Below are 19611 nucleotides of genomic sequence, written 5' to 3' on the forward strand. Positions count from 1 at the left end.
CAACCATTATACTCAATGGCAGTTGCAGGGAGTTGCGTCGATGTGACTAGCCTTGAAACTTGTTTTGTTGCAAGGAGTTAAGACTAGTTGCATTGGGGCGGTGTGTGTGTGTGTGTGTGTGTGTGTGTGTGTGTGTGTGTGTGTGTGTGTGTGTGTGTGTGTGTGTGTGTGTGTGTGTGTGTGTGTGTGTGTGTGTGTGTGTGTGTGTGTGTGTGTGTGTGTGTGTGTGTGTGTGTGTGTGTGTGTGTGTGTGTGTGTGTGTGTGTGTGTGTGTGTGTGTGTGTGTGTGTGTGTGTGTGTGTGTGTGTGTGTGTGTGTGTCTCTCTCTCTCGCCGGCCCAGTGGTTAACACTGTAGCCTCGCAACAAGAAGGTCCTGGGTTCAGTGCTGGAAAATGTCCCAAATTCAAAATGTACTTGAGTAAAAGTACAGAAGTCTTGTCATTAAAATGTACTTAAAGTACTAAAATATTTGAAAATAGCAGATCTATAAGCTCACGACGCGTTGTGGGCTTGTAGATCGGCTATTTTCAAATAGCCCAGGTATAAAATAGGGCTGCAGTGGTTAATGTATGTTTTATAATGTAACAATGTATACCTGCAAAGTAACTAGTCACTAAAGTTTTCAAATAATTGTAGTGGAGTAAAAGTACAATATTTGCCTCTGAGATGTAGTGGAGTAGAAGTAAAAGTATTGGAAATTGGAAATACTCAAGTAAAGTACAAATTCCTCAAAGTTGTACTTAAGTGCAGCACTTAAGTAAATGTACTTAGTTGCTTTCCACCACTGCCTGGGTTTTGGAACCACGGCCACAGGGAGGGGTGGCCTTTTTCTGTGTGGAGTTTTCTATTCATGTTCTCCTCGTATTTGCATATAATCCGGTTTCCTCTCCCACACCAAAAGACATGCATGCTACTGATGCTAGGTGCTCCTGGCTGCCTGCCAGTGCCCTTGACCATGGTACTAGTATTAGATCTGGAGTTTGTCCCCAAGCATTGCTGGGTGGCTGCTCACTTCTCTTTAGCATGGGTTAGCCCATTAAGACCGGGACAGCATCTGTGTCATTTTAGATTTGAACCACTTTAACTATTATTTTATGCTTTGGCTATACAAAAATAGCAGATCTACAAGCTCGTAGCGCGGCACTCGGTGCCGCTCTATGATGTTGTAGATCTGCTATTTTTTTTTTAAATCATGAAAATGTGTGCAAATCTTTGAATATATATATATATTTTTCTTTAAAGCAAACATTTGTAACTCAAATCTTTTCTTCTGAGGGTCCCTGTGAACTAAATGTTTTGAGACGGGGGTCCGCAGCCAAATACATATAATTTTGGGGGTCCTTGACATGACAAAGTTTGAGAACCACTGATATTATAGCAACACGAGTGTTTCAGACAACTGTTAGGATTTAGAAGACATTTTGTAGAATCGGGCCTCGGGTCTTTAATAGGTTAAATGTAGAGTACACATTTCCCCAAGGGGACAATAATGTAAAAGCAAATCAATCGATTGTGATTATATCACAACCAGTCCAGAGGTTGTGCTAAGATTTTACTCTTTTTTTATTTGTATTTTTTTATTAAGCTTTTGCAGATGCAGGCTCTATGAATAACATTCAAAGACCCTATCACTGATCTGCAGCTACCCAGTCAGGGGTATATATATCTAAACTGAATGTTTGATCTAACTGTCCTTGAGCTTCATGGGATTACAGTCACATACTGAGGAGGTGTTTGTTCAGCCTCCTCTTAAAGGCATGAATACTACTAGCCCTGAAACATGACATACCATGAGAGTCATGGTGCCGAGTCCCCCTGGTCTAAAGTTGTGTTTGATTTTTTCACATTGCCATCTCTCACATAAACATAAACGTTCAGATTTCAAATATAAAGTGCTTACCACCGAGCCACGGATGTTGCAAGGCGACGCGAACCGTGATAAGTACCCGTATCTCCCGTATTGTTCAATAAAAAGCATTTTAGTCCGATCGCCGGCCATTTTCTCCAAATTTTCTCTGATGCTTCCAACCATGCGACACTAATGGTTGGGAGGTGTATTGCACTCTGATACATTACAAAAAGAAAAAAGAAAATGGCCGGCGATGGGATTAAAATGCTTTTTATTGAACAATACGGGAGATACGAGTACTTATCGCGGTTCGCGTCGCCTTGTAACATCCGTGGCTCGGTGGTAAGCACTTTATATTTGAAATCTGAACGTTTATGTTTATGTGAGAGATGGCAATGTGAAAAAATCGAACACAACTTTAGACCAGGGGGACTCGGCACCATGACGCTTGTATACAAGCGTCATGTGAACCATGGCTAGAATACTACTTGATGTAATGTCTCCAATCTGCAGGCCATAATGTCCGGAGTGATTACAGTTTACCGTACATCTATTTAAAAAAAAATACCTTCCATTTTAAATGCACCAACGACAAGCAGATGCATAGATATAGCCGTTAGAAGAGTTACGGCATTATGTGTTGGACTGAAAGCTATTTCAACGCAAAGGAGTAATTGTGTATAGCCTAAACAGCTTCGTCTAGCTCTAGCACAAGTGGATCAATTAGCTACAATTAGTACAATTAGTTGCACTCTGATTTTGTATGTGTAGCTGCATAGCGCGTGCATAATGATTTCTCTCCAAAATAATGCATCAGCAGTTTATTATAACAATAAGGGGACTGCAGAAAAATGCAGTACAGGCATTTCAAAATATTGTTTCATAACGTTGTTCTGCTCAGCTGGTTGGCAATAAAGCAATATATAGCCTCCTCACAGATCATTCAACATACTGTATAATATTCCAGTGGTGAGTGCTATCCATGCATCCATGTGGTTAGAGACAGCTTTGGGAAAGTTGAAGCATTTGTAGCTTTTCAGTTCAATGTATTCCACGTACACAATGTTGCGGTTTCCCCCGCACCTTTTATGGTGACCTCCCAGTGATGCTAGTAATGGACAGCTGTTGTGAAGTCTCTTTAGGCGTCTTCAAATGCGTACGGGCATTGTTGTTGATTTGTGGGAGGACAACCGAGCGTTGCACGGCTTGCATTTCACCTTGTTTGAGAGAAGGAGAGAGACTTGTGGAGCAGAGGACTTGAAATGTGTTTGATTTTGGAGTGATAATAATATTAAATTGCTGTTTTCTTTTTTTACGGGCCAGGATGTCTGGAAGGTGAATTATACTTCCCAGCTTTTGCAATAAAAAACCCAGGCAATTACCGGCCTAACGTGATCTCTGATCACAACAACGCTTCACTGAACAATGCCCCGTAACTGTGATATAATCACAATATACCAGGGCCTGTCATGAGTTACTGATTAATCAACAACATCCAGCAATGTTAGTATAGAAGTTATCAGTGCTTGTCAGACTGTACTCTAGTCCAGTGGTTCTCAAACTTTTTCATGTCAAGGACCCCCAAATTGACACTTATTAGCCCGCGGACCCCCATTTCAAAAGATATGCCAGGGACCCCCATAAGAGAAGATTTTTTTACAGCTCTAGCAGTGATTCTCAACCATTTTAATTTCAAGGACCCCCAGTTTGACATGCATTAGGGCTACAGACCCCCATTTAATGGCATTTCTATCACTTGGACCGCAATTTATATTGTAAAATCTATGTCAATTTAACTCTGAGAGTGTACAAAGAGTTACAGACCCTTAAGGGTCCATTTGGTGCCTATAATCTATCATTTAGCTGGGGACCCCCTGGAACTCCCTCAAGGACCCCTGGGGGTCCCCGGACCCCACTTTGAGAACCAATGCTCTAGTCTTATTCCACCTTTAAAATCCAAGGGCTAGCTGTTATGACAGCTAGCTCACGGTAAATGCATAAAATTGTATAGGTGGAGTTCTCAGCTTGCCTGATATTGTGAGGCTATTTAAAATAATAATAAAAAATGAGCCGTTTTGGACACAAAAGGTTTCCATCCGACAGTGACGATAAATAACCTAAAATGTATTAGTTTTTGAGTAACTTCAGTGTACTTGATGTGTGCAGCTGCTGTGTGCAGGTGTATTAGAGAAATATAAACATCGGTTCAGAATCAGGACACGGCCGATACAAACAATTACTTGACCGCATAAGCCCTATATACTGTACTTCATTGACTGCTGGCCCCCAGTGGTACGTACTTGGTGGTCTCATTTTTACCCCTCTCCTAATCATGTAGGCAAAAATGGGTGGCCGATCTAAAATCTCACAACACGTTGCGTTGTTGTGACTCGCAGTAAGCTTGTAGATCGGCTATTTTCACAGAATGTTCACCTGTTCTATATGTCATGGGTCACTAGGGTCCACGTGCTTAATCGGGACATTCCTACAGTCTCTATCAGCAAACCAGTGGTCAGTATGTCACCTCTGACCTCGCTCTTCCTGTGGGTGGAAGAAAGACCACTGTTCTATTCCTGACTATACCCTTACGGATTCATGTGGTTCCATTTGTAAGCACTCTTGAAGTTAAATGAGTTAGATTGTGTGCTGTCCTCTGTGGGAATAAAGTACATTCACATGACAGATTCAGTCATGCTCTCAATGCTGTAAATATTTTGGGAAACATGGAACAGAATGCCGAAAAAACTTATTTTTTAGAGATTATTCGGTTACTTTTTCCATTAATCGAATAATCGAGAAGCCTGTTTTTAAAATAAACAAATATATGAACAAATCTTAAGCTATTTTTTTATACTTGATCGCATAGCGGTGTCATGCAAAAATAATAAATGGCAAATCTACAAGCTCATAACATTTCATCTATAATTGCATGCCCAAAATGTATTATTAATCGATTCATTTATCAAATTATATATATATTTTTTATGATCGATTAGTTTGATTAACCCATTAAGACCAGGAAGGGAACGCATGCGTGCCATTTTAGATGTATTTTGCTATTAAAAAATAGCAGATATACAATCATACTTGTAGATCTGCTATTTTTTTTTAAATCGTGAAAATGTGTGCAAATCTTTGAATAGATATATTTTTGAAGCAAACATTTTTAACTCAAATCTTTGATTCTGGGGTGTCCTGGAACAAAATATTTTCAGATGGGGGTCAGCGGCTAAATACATATCATTTTGGGTGATCCTTGACATGAAAAAAGTGTGAGAACCACTGATATTATAGCATTTTTTTTTTTAAACTTAGGATTTTAAGACATTCATTTTGTAGAATCGGCTTCAGGTCTTAATGGGTTAACTTAACTGTTGCACCCCCACTTCCGTGAATGTTTTGCACATTTTGGGAAACATGGATCAGAATGCCCAAAAGACTTTGTCCTCTCGTCTCCTCCAGGTGTGCCCTGCTCTGGGGTTTAAGTGCTAGGCATGCTGGGAAAAGCTCCGCCAACCACCAGCAATCAGAACCTGGTGAACTCTGACCTTTCTGACATCCCGGAGGACGTCCCAGACTCGCGTATCAAAATGGCCGACGTCGACGTCGTGGAGAGCTTGGATACCAGAGAGCTGGACATGGAGGAGGGAGAAGAGACTGACTTTGATGGAAATTACATAGGTGTGTATGTGTACTTAGTATTACTACTAGAATATTGGGCCGCTACGCAGCCTGCGTAGCGGCCCAATATTCTAGTTTAGACGTCTAGATGTGGCACCGCCGATCTGACTGATATGCCCATATATGGAGATCTCTGTGTCTGTCAGGCCGTGTCCCTTTTATGGCCATATATGGAGATCTCTGTATTTGTCAGTCCTTGGCCCTTTTATTCCCATATATGGAGATCCCTGATGTCATCAGTATATTGCCAATTGCCCATGTATGGAGCTTGTAGATCAGGAGATCAGCTATTTCCAGTGTATAACTCAGGCTTTTGAGTTTAAAAATGGCATAAAAGGGGTACACATATAGCGTATAAAACTGGCTTCCTAAAATCTTGATGTCCCCACATGTATAGAAATACAGATATATGTGTCTGTCTGCGTGTTTGTGCACAGGTGTTTTTTATTTTCTGTACAGTACAAAGGATCAAAGAGTAGTAGTGCACACCTGACCTCTTGAAGACTTGTGCTGGCCCTGAAGTGAACCGAGATCAAAGCATAGAGAATAGAGCCGAAGTAGCTCCCTTTGCCAATTTTTCATTTCAGCAAAATACTATATAAAATACACGATTATGTAATCATTGTGACAGGCTTACGGTTGGTAATCTAACAATGATGGAGCAGTTATTGTATTGAACATGATATATGTGTGACTTGCCCTCATGCAGTTGCATTAACGTCCCCATCTCTCTCTCTCTCTCTCTGTCTCTCTCTCCCTCCTCTAGGGGACTGTCGTATCCCGTTCTCAGCTGTATATGGCACGGTGGGTTTTAAGGAGTCGGGTTCCAAGGTGTACCTCCCCACTGTTCCCATTACGGCCAGGATCCTGGATGTGGAGAGGTTCACCGCGGCACAGGACCGCTTCATGCACATTGCTCATAAAAGGAGCGTCAACAAGGTACTGCCTAATAGCCTACCTAGGCCCTAGGATAATATACTGTACCTTATATCCACATTCACATTATTCTGAGATTCCTTGTATTCTCAGAGTTCATCAAAGGTTAGTTTTAGCAGGAGTTTTGTCCACTCCGCTCAGCTCAGGATGGTTTTCTGTGTACAGTGAGGACCTCATGTATTGTCTTGGTGGTGTGTCTTGTGATATGTTGTTTTGTGCTATGGTTGTGTGTTGTTTTTTCTTGTTGTTCTTGAACAGACTGTGAAGACAAATATCATTTTGTGTGTGTGTGTGTGTGTGTGTGTGTGTGTGTGTGTGTGTGTGTGTGTGTGTGTGTGTGTGTGTGTGTGTGTGTGTGTGTGTGTGTGTGTGTGTGTGTGTGTGTGTGTGTGTGTGTGTGTGTGTGTGTGTGTGTGTGTGTGTGTGTGTGTGTGTGTGTGTGTGTGTAGTCCATGCCTGTGGTGTTTAAGATTGAGATGAAACATGGCGAGTTCAGCTGGGAGGTGAAGAGGAAGGAAAAACACTTTATGGAACTGCACAGAGAACTGGTGCGATACAAGACCTTAATGAGGATACCACTGCCTTCACGCAGGTAGACACACACACACACACACACACACACACCACACACAGCTTGTGTGTAGATAAATCAATGTAAATATATTCTGACATAGCAGCATTTAAGTACTAGACACATGCATTCAAAGCTGTTAAGGCTGTGCAATACGAACACTATCATGATATGAGACTAGATTTTGTCTGGAATTTTGGATATCGTAATATTATGATATGGCATAAGTGTTGTCTTTCCTGGTTTTTGACTGTTCTAGCTTGATTCTTTTATTAACTTAGTTATGATATAGGTGTTACTGTAAATTATTTATCAAAACTCTCATTGTGTAAATATTTTGTGATTGTGAAAGCACCAATAGCCATCCCAATAATTTCTTCACAATATTGACATTTGGTAAAGAATATTGTGATGTTTGATTTATTTTCCATATCATCCATTGTTAGCCACAGATGTGCATATACAAATACACTAATGCAAAACTGCATGCATCCTAAATTCATTCATTCATTCACACGAATGCAGGTGTACGTGTTTCTGTTTTACATAGAAGATTAGAAACGGAGATAGTACTGCAGCAGTGACAAAAGCCACACAATGCAAATATTCGTCTTTCACATTAATTTCACATAAACGAGTGATAAGTGATATATATATTTTTGTTGAAAAAGGTGTTAAATGTCTCCATATTCCCATAGCAATCATTGCTATAGATAGAGCATTTATTATGGGTCCACTTGGATACATTTGTATACTCGCAGATTTACAAATGGGTAAATTAACACTGAAGATTTCACTGTGTCACTGTTTTCTCTCTCTCCTCTCTTTCTCTCAGCCACACCGTGAGGAGGAAGAGCGTGAGGAAGAGTGAGGTGAGGGCGATGCCAATGTTGCCCCGGAGTGGAGGAGACCAGCTGGCACGAGAAGAGCACGCGTCCAGCAGGAGGGTAGGTGTCCAATGAGCACTAAATGCAATAAACTGGCTGTATCCGAGGTTCTGAGGGACAGCTTGCAGTGGTGGAAAAAGTCCTTGAGTTTTACTTATGTACAAGCATCATTACTGCATTATAGAAATACTCTGTTACAAGTAAATGTCCGGAATTCAAAATGTACTTGAGTAAAAGTACAAAAGTATTGGTATCAAAATGTACTTGAAGTGTCAAAAGTGGAAAGTACTCAATATGCAGAACGTCCCATTTCAAGTTTTCAAATGTATAAAATGTATACAAATCATTTGAAAATAGCAGATCTACAAGCTCACAATGCGTCGCATTGTGAGCTTGTAGATCGGCTATTTTCAAATGGCTGAAATGTATATAGGGTTGAAGTGGTTAATGTGTGTTTTGGAATTATAATCAAAATCTACAAAGTGGTAACTAAAGTTTTCAAATAATTGTAGTGGAATAAAAGTATAATATTTGGCTCTGAGATGTAGTGGAGTAGAAGTAAAAGTACTGCATATTGGAAATATTCCAGTAAAGTAAAAAAATACCTCAAAATTGTACTTAAGTACTGTACTTGAGTAAATGTACTTAGTTACCTCACACCACTGACAGCTTGCCACAGGTGTGTCAAAGTATTTCTGCTGCCGAGGTGAAGAAACGGACCGTATATGGAAGTGATGAATTGTGACGACGAAGTTTTGAACTAGCAGCCGTGTGGATGTGGAATTAGTCAAGATTGAGCAACGGCATGACTTATTTATTGTCTAAAACGAATAGGTTGTTTAGAAACAAGCTGCCGAGCAGCGATTGGTCTCTACTTCTCGTCCCCACCAACAGCTCTCCTGGCTGGGAAGAGCAGCTGGCGTGAGCCGCTCTGAGCACCCCCCCGCATCACCTGACCTGTCCCTGCTCCCACAATACTGGGGATAGACTTTTTTTTTTTAAATGTATGTTAAGTTGTCCATCTACAACTACTAGTTTAACCCATTAACCCCTCCAAAGAAATCTTCTAAATCCTAACAGTTTTCTGAAAAAAAAACGTATGTTGGTACAGTGGTGTGTTCAAAACCTTTTTCACGTGACGGACCCCCAGAATTATATGTATTGCCGCGAACCCCCATACATTTTGTTCCAGGTACGCCGAGAAGCAAAGATTTGAGTTAAAAATGTTTCGCTTTGAAAAAATACATATTCAAAGATTTCCACACATTTTCACATTTTTTTTTTCTCAAAAATAGCAGATCTACAAGCTCATAGCGCGGCCAAAGAGATCTAAAGTGACACAGATGCGTTCCAGGTCTTAATGGTTTGAAACTTTGATATTTGCTAATTCCATACAGCAGTTTCTGTCCATCTCAAGTGGTTTCGAGTGTGTGTGTGTGTGTGTGTGTGTGTGTGTGTGTGTGTGTGTGTGTGGCTAGTCCACGCCCAGCGAGAAGCTCCGGTGCTGAGTGGATCAGAGCCAGCAGCTGCATCCGACAGCAGACCTCACAGAGAGGCAGGAGATGTGCACACACACACACACACACACACACTCAATGCTCATCTCTGACTCTGGCAGCTTGTTTGTAATGGATTTACACATTTTAGCCATCTAGTTGCATGTGGTATCCATCTAGATTAATTCCACACCTACAACTGCTATTTTAATTGATTTGTTATATGATATTCGCAACTTCCACAGTATTTTTTTTCCCCCTGTGGTGTTGGAGTGTATGCCTACTCCATGCCTACTTCAGAGCACAGCGCGCTCCATTTGGTTTGTCGCTTGTACGCTTTTTGCTGTTTTGTCGTACCGACGCAATGGGAAAAGGGTTGGATGCTGGATCTCCATAGAGTTTTTATTGAAACTCGACCCATTCTCAGAAATTGACAGCCCAATGCTGCCGGTGTGAATTCAGTAAGGTTATCTTTGCACTTACTTGTTTGTTGTGACATGTAGCCTTTTGCCAACGTGTGTGTGTGTGTGTGTGTGTGTGTGTGTGTGTGCGAGATGTGCATCTGTGTGAGGTTGTCTATCCGGTTGGGTATGTGACTGTCTGCGATTCTGTTTAATTGTCTCTATAGTGTGCCTTGTTTGGGAGACTAGTATGTTTTTTTTCATACTTGTTATTTTTTTCGACAGAAACAACTAGAAGACTATCTGAACAAGCTGTTGAGGATGGCACTGTATCGCAATTATCATCATACTGTGAGTAGAACTACCAGTAGACACTATACTAACACTACTACTAACCACTACTACCACAAATATCATAATATTGTGGGTAGAACTACTGTAGTAAACACTGTACTACTACTAACCATGACACTAAAACATGCTGTAACCTCACAGCAAAACACACCTGGTCTGTATTACACTATATTCCAGCACTTCTCTGTTATGATTACGTGTATGACCCGGCATCCCAGGAATGTTTTGTCACACCTTGTGTGGGCAACGTGTGGCTTTGAAGGTTTGTCTCTTTACTTTTAGCAGCATATGCTAAGAATGCTAAGAATGTTGTTCTATATCGCATGTTGTTCAGTAGCATGTTGTTTAGACAGATGCTAGGTTTCATGTTTACCTGGTATCCTAGATACTTTGAAGCACTAAATTGTTCTCTTCGCACCCTACACACGTACATGTGACCATTTACCCTGTCGTTTGTTGACTATAGGGTTCATGCCATTTACTCTTGATTTTGCGCTTGTAAGTTACTCATAAGAGTGTCTGCTAAATTGCGTAATCATAATGGCAGTGTGTGGCTTAAAGCGTGTTTTACCACACACTATATCAACACAAAATGTTAATATAATTTACAGTGTTTATACACTTTTATATACTTTTACAACCCATCGGGACGGAAATGAGGGCGTTGGCGCGGGCCATTAAAACGCTTAGTCATGACGCTGTCTGTTGACACTGTCTGCCATTAATTGTGTCTTAATCTTTAACCAGTGAAATACATGTGGGATTCTTTGAGGTGAATGGAGAACTATGGAATGGTGATTGATTGGCTACTATATCTCGTCATGTTGTACAGATTTACAGAATGTAAGAATTTGTATCGTCTCCAAATACTACTTAAAGGGATACTTCACTTTCCGCCGGGGGACACATTTAAAAAAAATATTAAAAATAAATGAAAAAAGTTATGGAAAATTCATGGCCCCCTCACGCATTAGAGTGTCCTACTAATGTGTGAGGGGGCCATGAATTTTCCATAACTTTTTTCATTTATTTTTAATATTTTTTTTAAATGTGTCCCCGGCCCGAAAGTGAAGTATCCCTTTAACAGTCAAATCGTCAGTGTTGTTCATTTACATTTGTAACTCTTGAGATTGTAAGGGTCCATTTGGTTATATTTGTACACTCTCAAGATTTCAATTTCTCAAGACTTGTAGATCTGCTATTTTTGAAAAATCTTTATTTTTTTATTTTATTTTTTTTTTCAAAAAACTGTTAGGATTTATAAAACATTTTTAAGAATCACCTCAGGTCTTAATGGGTTAAGTGTTGGGATACCATTTCTTTTGTCCCATCAGGAGAGATCACTCATACACTATACAGTACAGGATAAACAAGTGAAATTGGAAGTCATGAAACGAAACCAAATAAACGACACAATTGGAACTGCAACACTACAAAACTTAAGCCGATGAATGGATTCTGTCTCCTGATTGGCTGAAATTGTTGCCCTGCCTTTTCTGTTTTTTTAAAGAGCTGGAGAGACTGGGAGACCCCTTGATACTGAACAAGCGCTATATTGCAATAATAGCTAATACATAATACAGAGCTTTAGCCTTTAATAAAAATGTCTTAATTTTTTTTTTGTAATCTTTTTTATTTGTAATAGACACTGTGAGTTGTGTTTTTCTATTCTCAGATGGAGTTTATTGATATCAGCCAGATGTCTTTCATCCATGATCTGGGACCTAAAGGACTGTGAGTGGCTCCTTCTTTGAAACCGACCATCATCTGTGCAAAATTATAATGCCTCCAAGGATGACATTTCCATGTTATTTGAGAGGCTTTACTGTCTCTCTCTGCTACTCTTTGCTACGAGGGGTAAACATTGTTGAGCACATGCAAGAGATGGTGTGGTTTATCTACCCCCCCATGCAGTGGTGGAAAGTAACTAAGTACATTTTAAGTACTGTACTTAAGTAAAATGTTGAGGTTTTTGTACTTTACTTGAGTAATTCCAATTTCCAATACATTTACTTCTACTCCACAACATCTCAGAGACAAATATTGTACTTTTACTCAACTACAATTATTTGAAAACTTTAGTTACTAGTTACTGCCATCCACGAGTATAAAGTTTTTTTTTTTTTTCTTTTTTTTTTCTTTTTTTTTTCTTTTTTTTTTTTAATTTATCCACACAGAACCAGAGATATCACGATCCAAAGATTTCTAGCTCCATTCACTTCTTGGTTAACTTATTACTTTAAAATCCTGTATCTCGGCTCCTGTGTAATTTTTTTTTTAACACTGGCACTGGGGGAAGTAAAATAAAAAAACCCTCTGGCAGGGAATGCGTTAAGTACATTTTGATGAATACTTTTGTACTTTTACTCAAGTAAATTTGGAATTCTGGACTTTTACTTGTAACAGAGTATTTCTACATTGCAGTATTGGTACTTTTAAGTAAAGAATTTGAGTACTTTTTCCACCACTGCCCCCATGCAGTGCAATCCTACGTACAGCTGCTATCCAGAACTTATTTTAACTAATAAAACGTCATTTTAGACAATCTGTGTGGTGGAGCAGGTTCATACAATATAACTTTCACACCTGCATTGTTTGTTGAGGTGGTCTCCCTGCTCTTAACACTTGACATAATTTAGACCCCGGTGTTGGGCAGGACACCTATACTGGATGACAAGTCGTACTGCCCGAAGCACATGAGCGCAATGTCATCCCTGGCCATGCAGGTATCGCCTCTTGGACGAGTGGTAGACATTTGGTCTGTCATTTGCGGGCTTTGCGTCCCGGGTAGGACATAAAAGTTAACAGAGTGCAGCTTTAAACTTTACCTTAGTTAACCCTTTAAGACCAGGAACGCATATGTGTCATTTTTAGATTTCTTTGGCTATTTTTTTTTGTTGAAAAATCATGGAATTTTTTTTTAAAGCAATTTTTAAAGCAAACATTTGTAACTCAAATCTTTGCTTCCGGGGATTCTACAAATGTCTTCTAAATCCTAACAAGAATCCTAAGAAAAAACCTATGTCGCTATAATATCAGTGGTTTTCAAACCTTTCCATGTCAAGGACCCCCAAAATTATATATTTGAGCGTATATTTTGAACCCCCCCCCAGAAGAAAAGATTTGAGTAAAAAAAAAAATCGCTTTAAAAAATATACATTCAAAGATTTGCACATATTTTCGCGATTTTTCAAAAATAGCAGATCTACGAGCTCATAGCGCGGCACTCGGTGCCGCGCTATGAGCTCGTAGATCTGCTATTTTTGAATAGCCCAAAGAAATCTTTAAAGTGACACACAGCTGCGTTTCCGGTCGAAATGGATTAAATAGACACAACATGTAAGAATCTATTTTGTGTACATGTATGTGAAATGTTATAATACTGTATGTGTGCTTGGCTCTGTGCGTTCATGTGTTGTGGTGTGTGTGCGTGTGTGTGTGTGTGTGTGTGTGTGTGTGTGTGTGTGTGTGTGTTGGTTTGTGCTCTTCCAGAGAGGGGATGATCCATAAGCGTTCTGGAGGACATCGTATCCCTGGAATGAATTGCTGTGGTCACACTCAGGCCTGCTATCGCTGGTCCAAACGGTCTGTCCTTGTATCCTCCATCTCTCTGACTCTCTCTTCTCATCTAGTTTGAGCCATGAAGCTATTGTAAACCAGTGGTGGAAAAAGTACTCAAATTTTTTTACTTGAGTAAAAGTATCAATACTGCAATGTAGAAGTACTCCGTTACAAGTAAAAGTCCGGAATTCTAAATTTACTTGAGTAAAAGTACAAAAGTATTGGTATCAAAATGTACTTAAAAGTACCAAAAGTACTCATGCAGAATGTCCCATTTCACAAGTTTTGAAATGTATAAAATATCTTTTGAAAACGGCAGCTCTACAGGCTCGCAGTGCGTCGCATAGTGGAGTAGAAGTAAAGGTACTGAAAATTGTACTTAAGTACAGTACTTGAGTAAATTTACTTAGTTACTTTACACCACTGTTGTAAACATAACTATAACAGTTTGGCCGATATATATCAGCCGTTATTCGATCATTTATGGCATTGCGTGCGTCTCGTTCATTTCGTGGCTCAGCTATGCAAACCTCTTGGTTTCCCTTGTTCACATCGTATTGCATTACAAATAATGGTTAGTGACATGTAGGGATAATTGACGGGACTATATATATATGTGTCTCCTGTAGTTGGTTGGTGGTGAAAGACTCCTTCCTTCTGTACATGAAGCCTGACTCGGGGGCCATCTCCTTTGTCCTGCTGGTGGACAAGGAGTTCAGCATCAAGATGGATTCCAAGGACACTGAGACCAAACATGGCGTCCGCATCGACAGCCTCTCCAGGTCTGTCTGTTTGTGTGTGTGTGTGTGTGTGTGTGTGTGTGTGTGTGTGTTTTCCAGGGACTATTTTCGGCTTGCTATTTTTTTTATTTGAGCTAAAAAGCATTATTTTACACTTTGGCTATTCATGCCGCGCTATGAGCTTGTATATCTGCTATTTTTGAATAGCCAAAGTGTAAAATAACTAGAATTCTAGTACCCCCCCCCCTACCCCCCCCCCAAAGAAAATGTCGTTTGGGGGTACAAAATCATGGGATAAAAAAAAATAAAAAAAAACCCAGAGGGTCTCCCCCCCCCCCCCTTAGGGGTCCCTGGAGACGGCCGTGACCTACAGACACTGCGAAGGAAAACTGTGAAGCCACAGCCACGCATGCAAGATGTTGCACATGAATTCTGCAGCCGCACTGAGGCGCTCCAACACAAACACTCTGACATTAAGCTTCACACAACAAACATCAGCAGCACACACAAACATTCACCACAATGACAAACAAATTACGTCCGCGCAAAAATGAGCAAGGGCTCGCTTATTTTGGGGTTCAAAAATCGTGGGCTAAAAATTTCCCCCAAAAAAGTTTTTAAATTTTTAACAGCGCATCGCCTCCTGCCGTCCTTTCTCTCTCTCCATCTCCGTGTCTCTCTCTCTCTCTCCCCTCTGGCCCTCTCTCTCTCCCTGTCTTCCTCTCTCTCCCTCCCTCGTTCCCTCTCTCTCTCTCTTTCCCTCCCTCCCTCCCTCCCTCCCTCTCTTTCTCTCTCCCTCCCTCCCTCTCTTTCTCTCTCCCTCTATGTCTCTCTGTCTCTCTCTGTCCGTCAGCGAATAAATGAAGGCACTCGCACCCTGACTCGCACAAAACAATGGCTGCCGTTCGTTTTTTGTCGGCTGCACTCGGAGCCATTCGGGCTCACTCGAACTCGCCACCTGATTGGCCAGCTTTTGCTGTCAATCACAGAACGATGAGCGACGTTGCCATGTCCAGGTTTTGTAAGCGTGAAGTGGGTGTAAATTGGTTAGAGAAAGTGCGTCGACGCATGCGCAGTGGGCAGCTTTGTGTGTTAGGTTGCTTGTTGCTCGCTTAGGTTGCTTGTTGCTCGCGCACGATCTGGCAACAGCGGGTTTTTTGGTCGGGTTTTTTGGTCGGGTTTTTTGGTCGTTGCTTTCAGCCAACTCCCCAATTGTAGGTTAGATGCTTTTTTTTTAGCTCAAATCAAAAAATGACACTGTCTCTACCTCCAAACAGGACCCTAGTGTTGAAGTGCAGCAGTTACAGACATGCTCGCTGGTGGGGCCAGAGCATCGAGAGCTTTGTGAGGAGATACGGGAAGGCTTTCCTGCGAGACCATCGCTTTGGCTCTTTCGCTCAAGAGGAGGAGAACATCCCTGCCAAATGGTAATTGTTGAAGGAGCTGGGATGAAAAATAAACTTGAGTTAGTTCCCACGTAGCCTAGGCTACGTGGGAAACCCAGGCTTTTTTTTTTGTTACAAAAGAAAAAAAGCCTGGGGGAGCCATGCAGGAACGATGGTCTTGGACCTTGTTATCTCCTAACCAATCAGAGTGCAGAGGGGCGTCGCTCTAAATTTGGTGACGTCAGCGTGCTCCGTGCACAGGCCGAGGGGGGGAGGGGAGGGGAGGCGGGGACATAGATTGGTGAAGCAATAGGAAGCCACGCACAAATCCGGGCGGCTGTGTTAGGGTCCGCCCTTCAAGACCATGGATTGAGCTCGTAGCCTCAGGCTAGTTCCCACGAAACGCACAATTATTTTGACAAGATATTTGTCAGTCGCTATGTTCTGAAATGTGAGTCCCAGCAGTTTTGTCAAACAAGGTGTTGACCCATTGAGACCTGGAACGCATCTGTGTCACTCTTTCATTTGAGCTAAAAAAGCATCATTTTACACTTTGGCTATTCAAAAATAGCAGATCTACAAGCTCATAGCGCGGCACTGGGTGCTATGAGCTTGTATATATATATCCTATTTTTTAATAGCAAAAATCTTTTTTTGTGTGCAAATCTTGAGATTTGAGTTACAAAAGTGAACATTTGTAACTCAAATCTTTGCTTCTGGGGGATTCAACAGTTTTTTGAAAAAACTTATGTCGCCAGTGGTTCTTTTTTCCATGTCAAGGACCCCCAAAATGTATTTGGCCGCGGACCCCCATCTAAAAATGTTTCAGGGACCCCCCCGGAAGCAAAGATTCGAGTTAAAATGTTTCGCTTTAAAACAATATATATTAACCCATTAAGACCTGAGGCGATTCTTTAAAAAAATCTAAATCCTAACAGTTTAAAAAAAAAAAAAAAAAAAAATCCAGATTTGTCAAAAATAGTTACAAGCTCATTATTTTTGAATAGCCAAAGAAATCTAAAATGACACAGACGCGTCCCCGGTCTTAATGGGTTAAAAGATTTGCACACATTTTCACAATTTTTCAAAAAATAGCAGATCTACAAGCTCGTAGTGCGGCACTCGGTGCCGCGCTACGAGCTTGTAGATCTGCTATTTTTTGAATAGCCAAAGTGTAAAATAATGCTTTTTAGCTCAAATCAAAAAGTGACACAGATGATTCTTCAGGTCTTAAAGGGGTAAGGCCTCTGGAGAGTATTACAATAAGCAATATCTACAACGAATTTGACGCCACATCTGGCGTCCTATTGGGTGCGCCCACTGCTTGAAATAACTTTATTGACCTTGTCAAACATTATGTGTCCTACATTTCTCAATGGAAGAGTACAGAGACCACCTCCAACCACTGCAGATGTGCTAGTTATTTTTTGTTTTAACATACAGATTGGTTAAAATAATGTTTTAGACAATAGAATAAGTCCCAGGTTGTTGATTTAAATTTTTATGTATTTTCTCGTGCACAACTTGGGCACAATTTTCAGACCAAAGGGGGGGGGGATTAATATGAAGAGAAAATAAGCTGTTTTGGTGGTCATCAAAAGTAAATATGGAAACTGCAAAATACAAATGATACTGGCGATACGTTTTTTTCTTTCTCTCGCTGATTCTAAGTGAACAAGTTGTGATTAGTGTTAAGTCGCTATACTTGTTGCCAGAGGAAGCAAGAAAGCATTTTTTTCCCTTTTTTTTAAAAGTACATGTCATGATGACATGGTACTGACTGGAGCCTGGGAAGGAATTAAAAGGTGTCTCTCTCTCTCTCTCTCTCTCTCTCTCTCTGTCTCTCTGTCTCTCTGTCTCTCTCACTCTCACTCTGTGTCTCATATATGCCTCACTTGGATGGGAAGGGGGTGGGGTTGAATCCCATTCCAGACTGTCTGTCTTTTTAAAGTTATGATTAATATACAGTTTACTATCAAAGAATAGTTGACTAGTATTCAGTAGTGTAAAACAACACTCTTAATTCATTTTAATTAGTAACTGCTTGTCTGTTCATACTAATTTTCTCTCTCTCTCTCTCTCTCTCTCTCTCTCTCGTGTTTGTCTGATGATGACATACCATGTGGTTTTGTCACAGTTTCAGGCGTGTTGACACAAGACAAATTGTGACAGACAACAATCTATATGAAGTGTGTTCACACGCGCTCAAGTCCACACCTATGTGTGATTATACTTGTGTGTGTAGCGAGGCTAAGACATACTCTGTATATCGTAGAAACACAATTTTTTCCGCTTTTGCATTTTTTTTAACACCCTTTACGTCTGTGTGTTGATTAAAAAAATATTGAACCAATGAAAAGTGTTAAAAAGCGCTTCTGACAAAACCAGCTAACTCCATTGGATCCTCAAACTTTCTGCTAAACCAGCCAAGTCCACCAAAGAGGGGTGGAGTTAGCTGGTTTTGCTGACTCCAGGCTCCACCCCCTTTTGACCTCCAACCTCACTGTGAGCTTTGAGGTCCATTCAGCTGTTCTTATCAATTATGAACAAAACCTCCCAACTCCACTTTTTGTTTGGTTTTTGTCATTTTGGAGTTCTATAGATATGTAGGTTGTCTATAGAGATATTATACATTGTAATTTTAACTCTGTGTGTGTACAGGTATGTGAATGGGAAGACGTACATGGAGGATGTTGCAGACGCTTTAGAAGAAGCAAAGGAAGAGATCTTCATCACTGACTGGTGGTACGTGTGTGGGTGTATGGGGGGGGTGTGTGTGGGTTGCGCATGCTATTGTTTTGGTGAAAAAGTATTTTCATCCATCCAACCCTTTGCTCCCATCCGCCATAGTTTTGCTTTTCTTTTTCTTAAATGAAAGGATTTTTTAGTGAAAATGTCAGACCGTTCAAACCATTTTTTTGCTCCTGCACCTGGTGCATTGTTATTTAAACAGTATCTTGGACCCTTATGGGTCCATTTGGTTCCACTTGTACACTCTCAGATTTAAATGAACGCTGTGGATTTTACTGTGTAGGATGTCCTGTCTGCGCTCAGAATGATGATGAGAGCTCATACTGAACATGTTTGATCAGGTAAACTTAACACGACTGACTGCCTCAGAGCAGTAACAGAGCTATTGTTGTAGACAGACAGTCAAGGCTGTGTGAGACATTGTAGCACTTTTGCCGTCTTTTAACTTCCTTTTTCTTTTCAATCCCCAGTGTTCATTTTAAATCTAAAGGTTAATCCTCAGAGTTAAATGAACAACAGAGGATTTAGCAGTGCAAGTGTTAGACTGTAGGAAAGGCTGATAAACACAGTCAGGCCTCGTTAAAAGAGCCAGACAGCTGCAGTGTAATTAGATAGAGAACAAGGCACTCTTAAGCCTTTCTGGGTCTTCCTCCAGGCACCATGAGATAGGAAGATATGTATTCATCTCTTTGCCATGCTCAAGAGCACCGAAATACTTTATCCCACCATTTGTGTATCTTCAAGAGCATGTTATTAACCCAACCTTTGATTCTTTAACCCATTAAGACCGGGAAAGTATCTGTGTCATTTTTAGATTTCTTTGGGCTATTCAAAAATAGCAGATCCACAAGCTCACAACTATGAGCTTGTAGATCTACTATTTTTGAGAAATCATGAAAATGTGTGCAAATCTTTGAATATATATATATATTTTTTTAAGCGAACATTTGTAACTCAAATATTTGCTTCTGGGGGATTCTACAAATGGAAAACAGTTT

General features: G+C 40.5%; 1 protein-coding gene across 3 annotated transcripts in view; it reads left to right on the forward strand.

Annotated features, from left to right (window-relative positions):
• pld1a (phospholipase D1a) overlaps positions 1-19611 on the forward strand; it is a 132041-nt gene that overhangs the window by 16262 nt on the left and 96168 nt on the right. For all 3 annotated transcript variants that reach the window (XR_013932173.1, XR_013932174.1, XM_080414879.1), the window contains exons 2-11: positions 5313-5531; positions 6298-6470; positions 6917-7059; positions 7874-7985; positions 10108-10173; positions 11852-11910; positions 13669-13761; positions 14367-14519; positions 15755-15904; positions 18524-18607. Coding sequence is in view for 1 of the 3 variants with exons in the window: in XM_080414879.1 (XP_080271005.1) it covers positions 5345-5531; positions 6298-6470; positions 6917-7059; positions 7874-7985; positions 10108-10173; positions 11852-11910; positions 13669-13761; positions 14367-14519; positions 15755-15904; positions 18524-18607 (1220 nt within the window). In the remaining 2 variants the exon portion in view is untranslated. The remainder of the gene's footprint in view (positions 1-5312; positions 5532-6297; positions 6471-6916; positions 7060-7873; positions 7986-10107; positions 10174-11851; positions 11911-13668; positions 13762-14366; positions 14520-15754; positions 15905-18523; positions 18608-19611) is intronic.

Source organism: Gymnoscopelus braueri (genome assembly GCF_963280865.1).
Source record: "Gymnoscopelus braueri genome assembly, chromosome: 19".
Lineage (NCBI taxonomy): Eukaryota > Metazoa > Chordata > Actinopteri > Myctophiformes > Myctophidae > Gymnoscopelus > Gymnoscopelus braueri.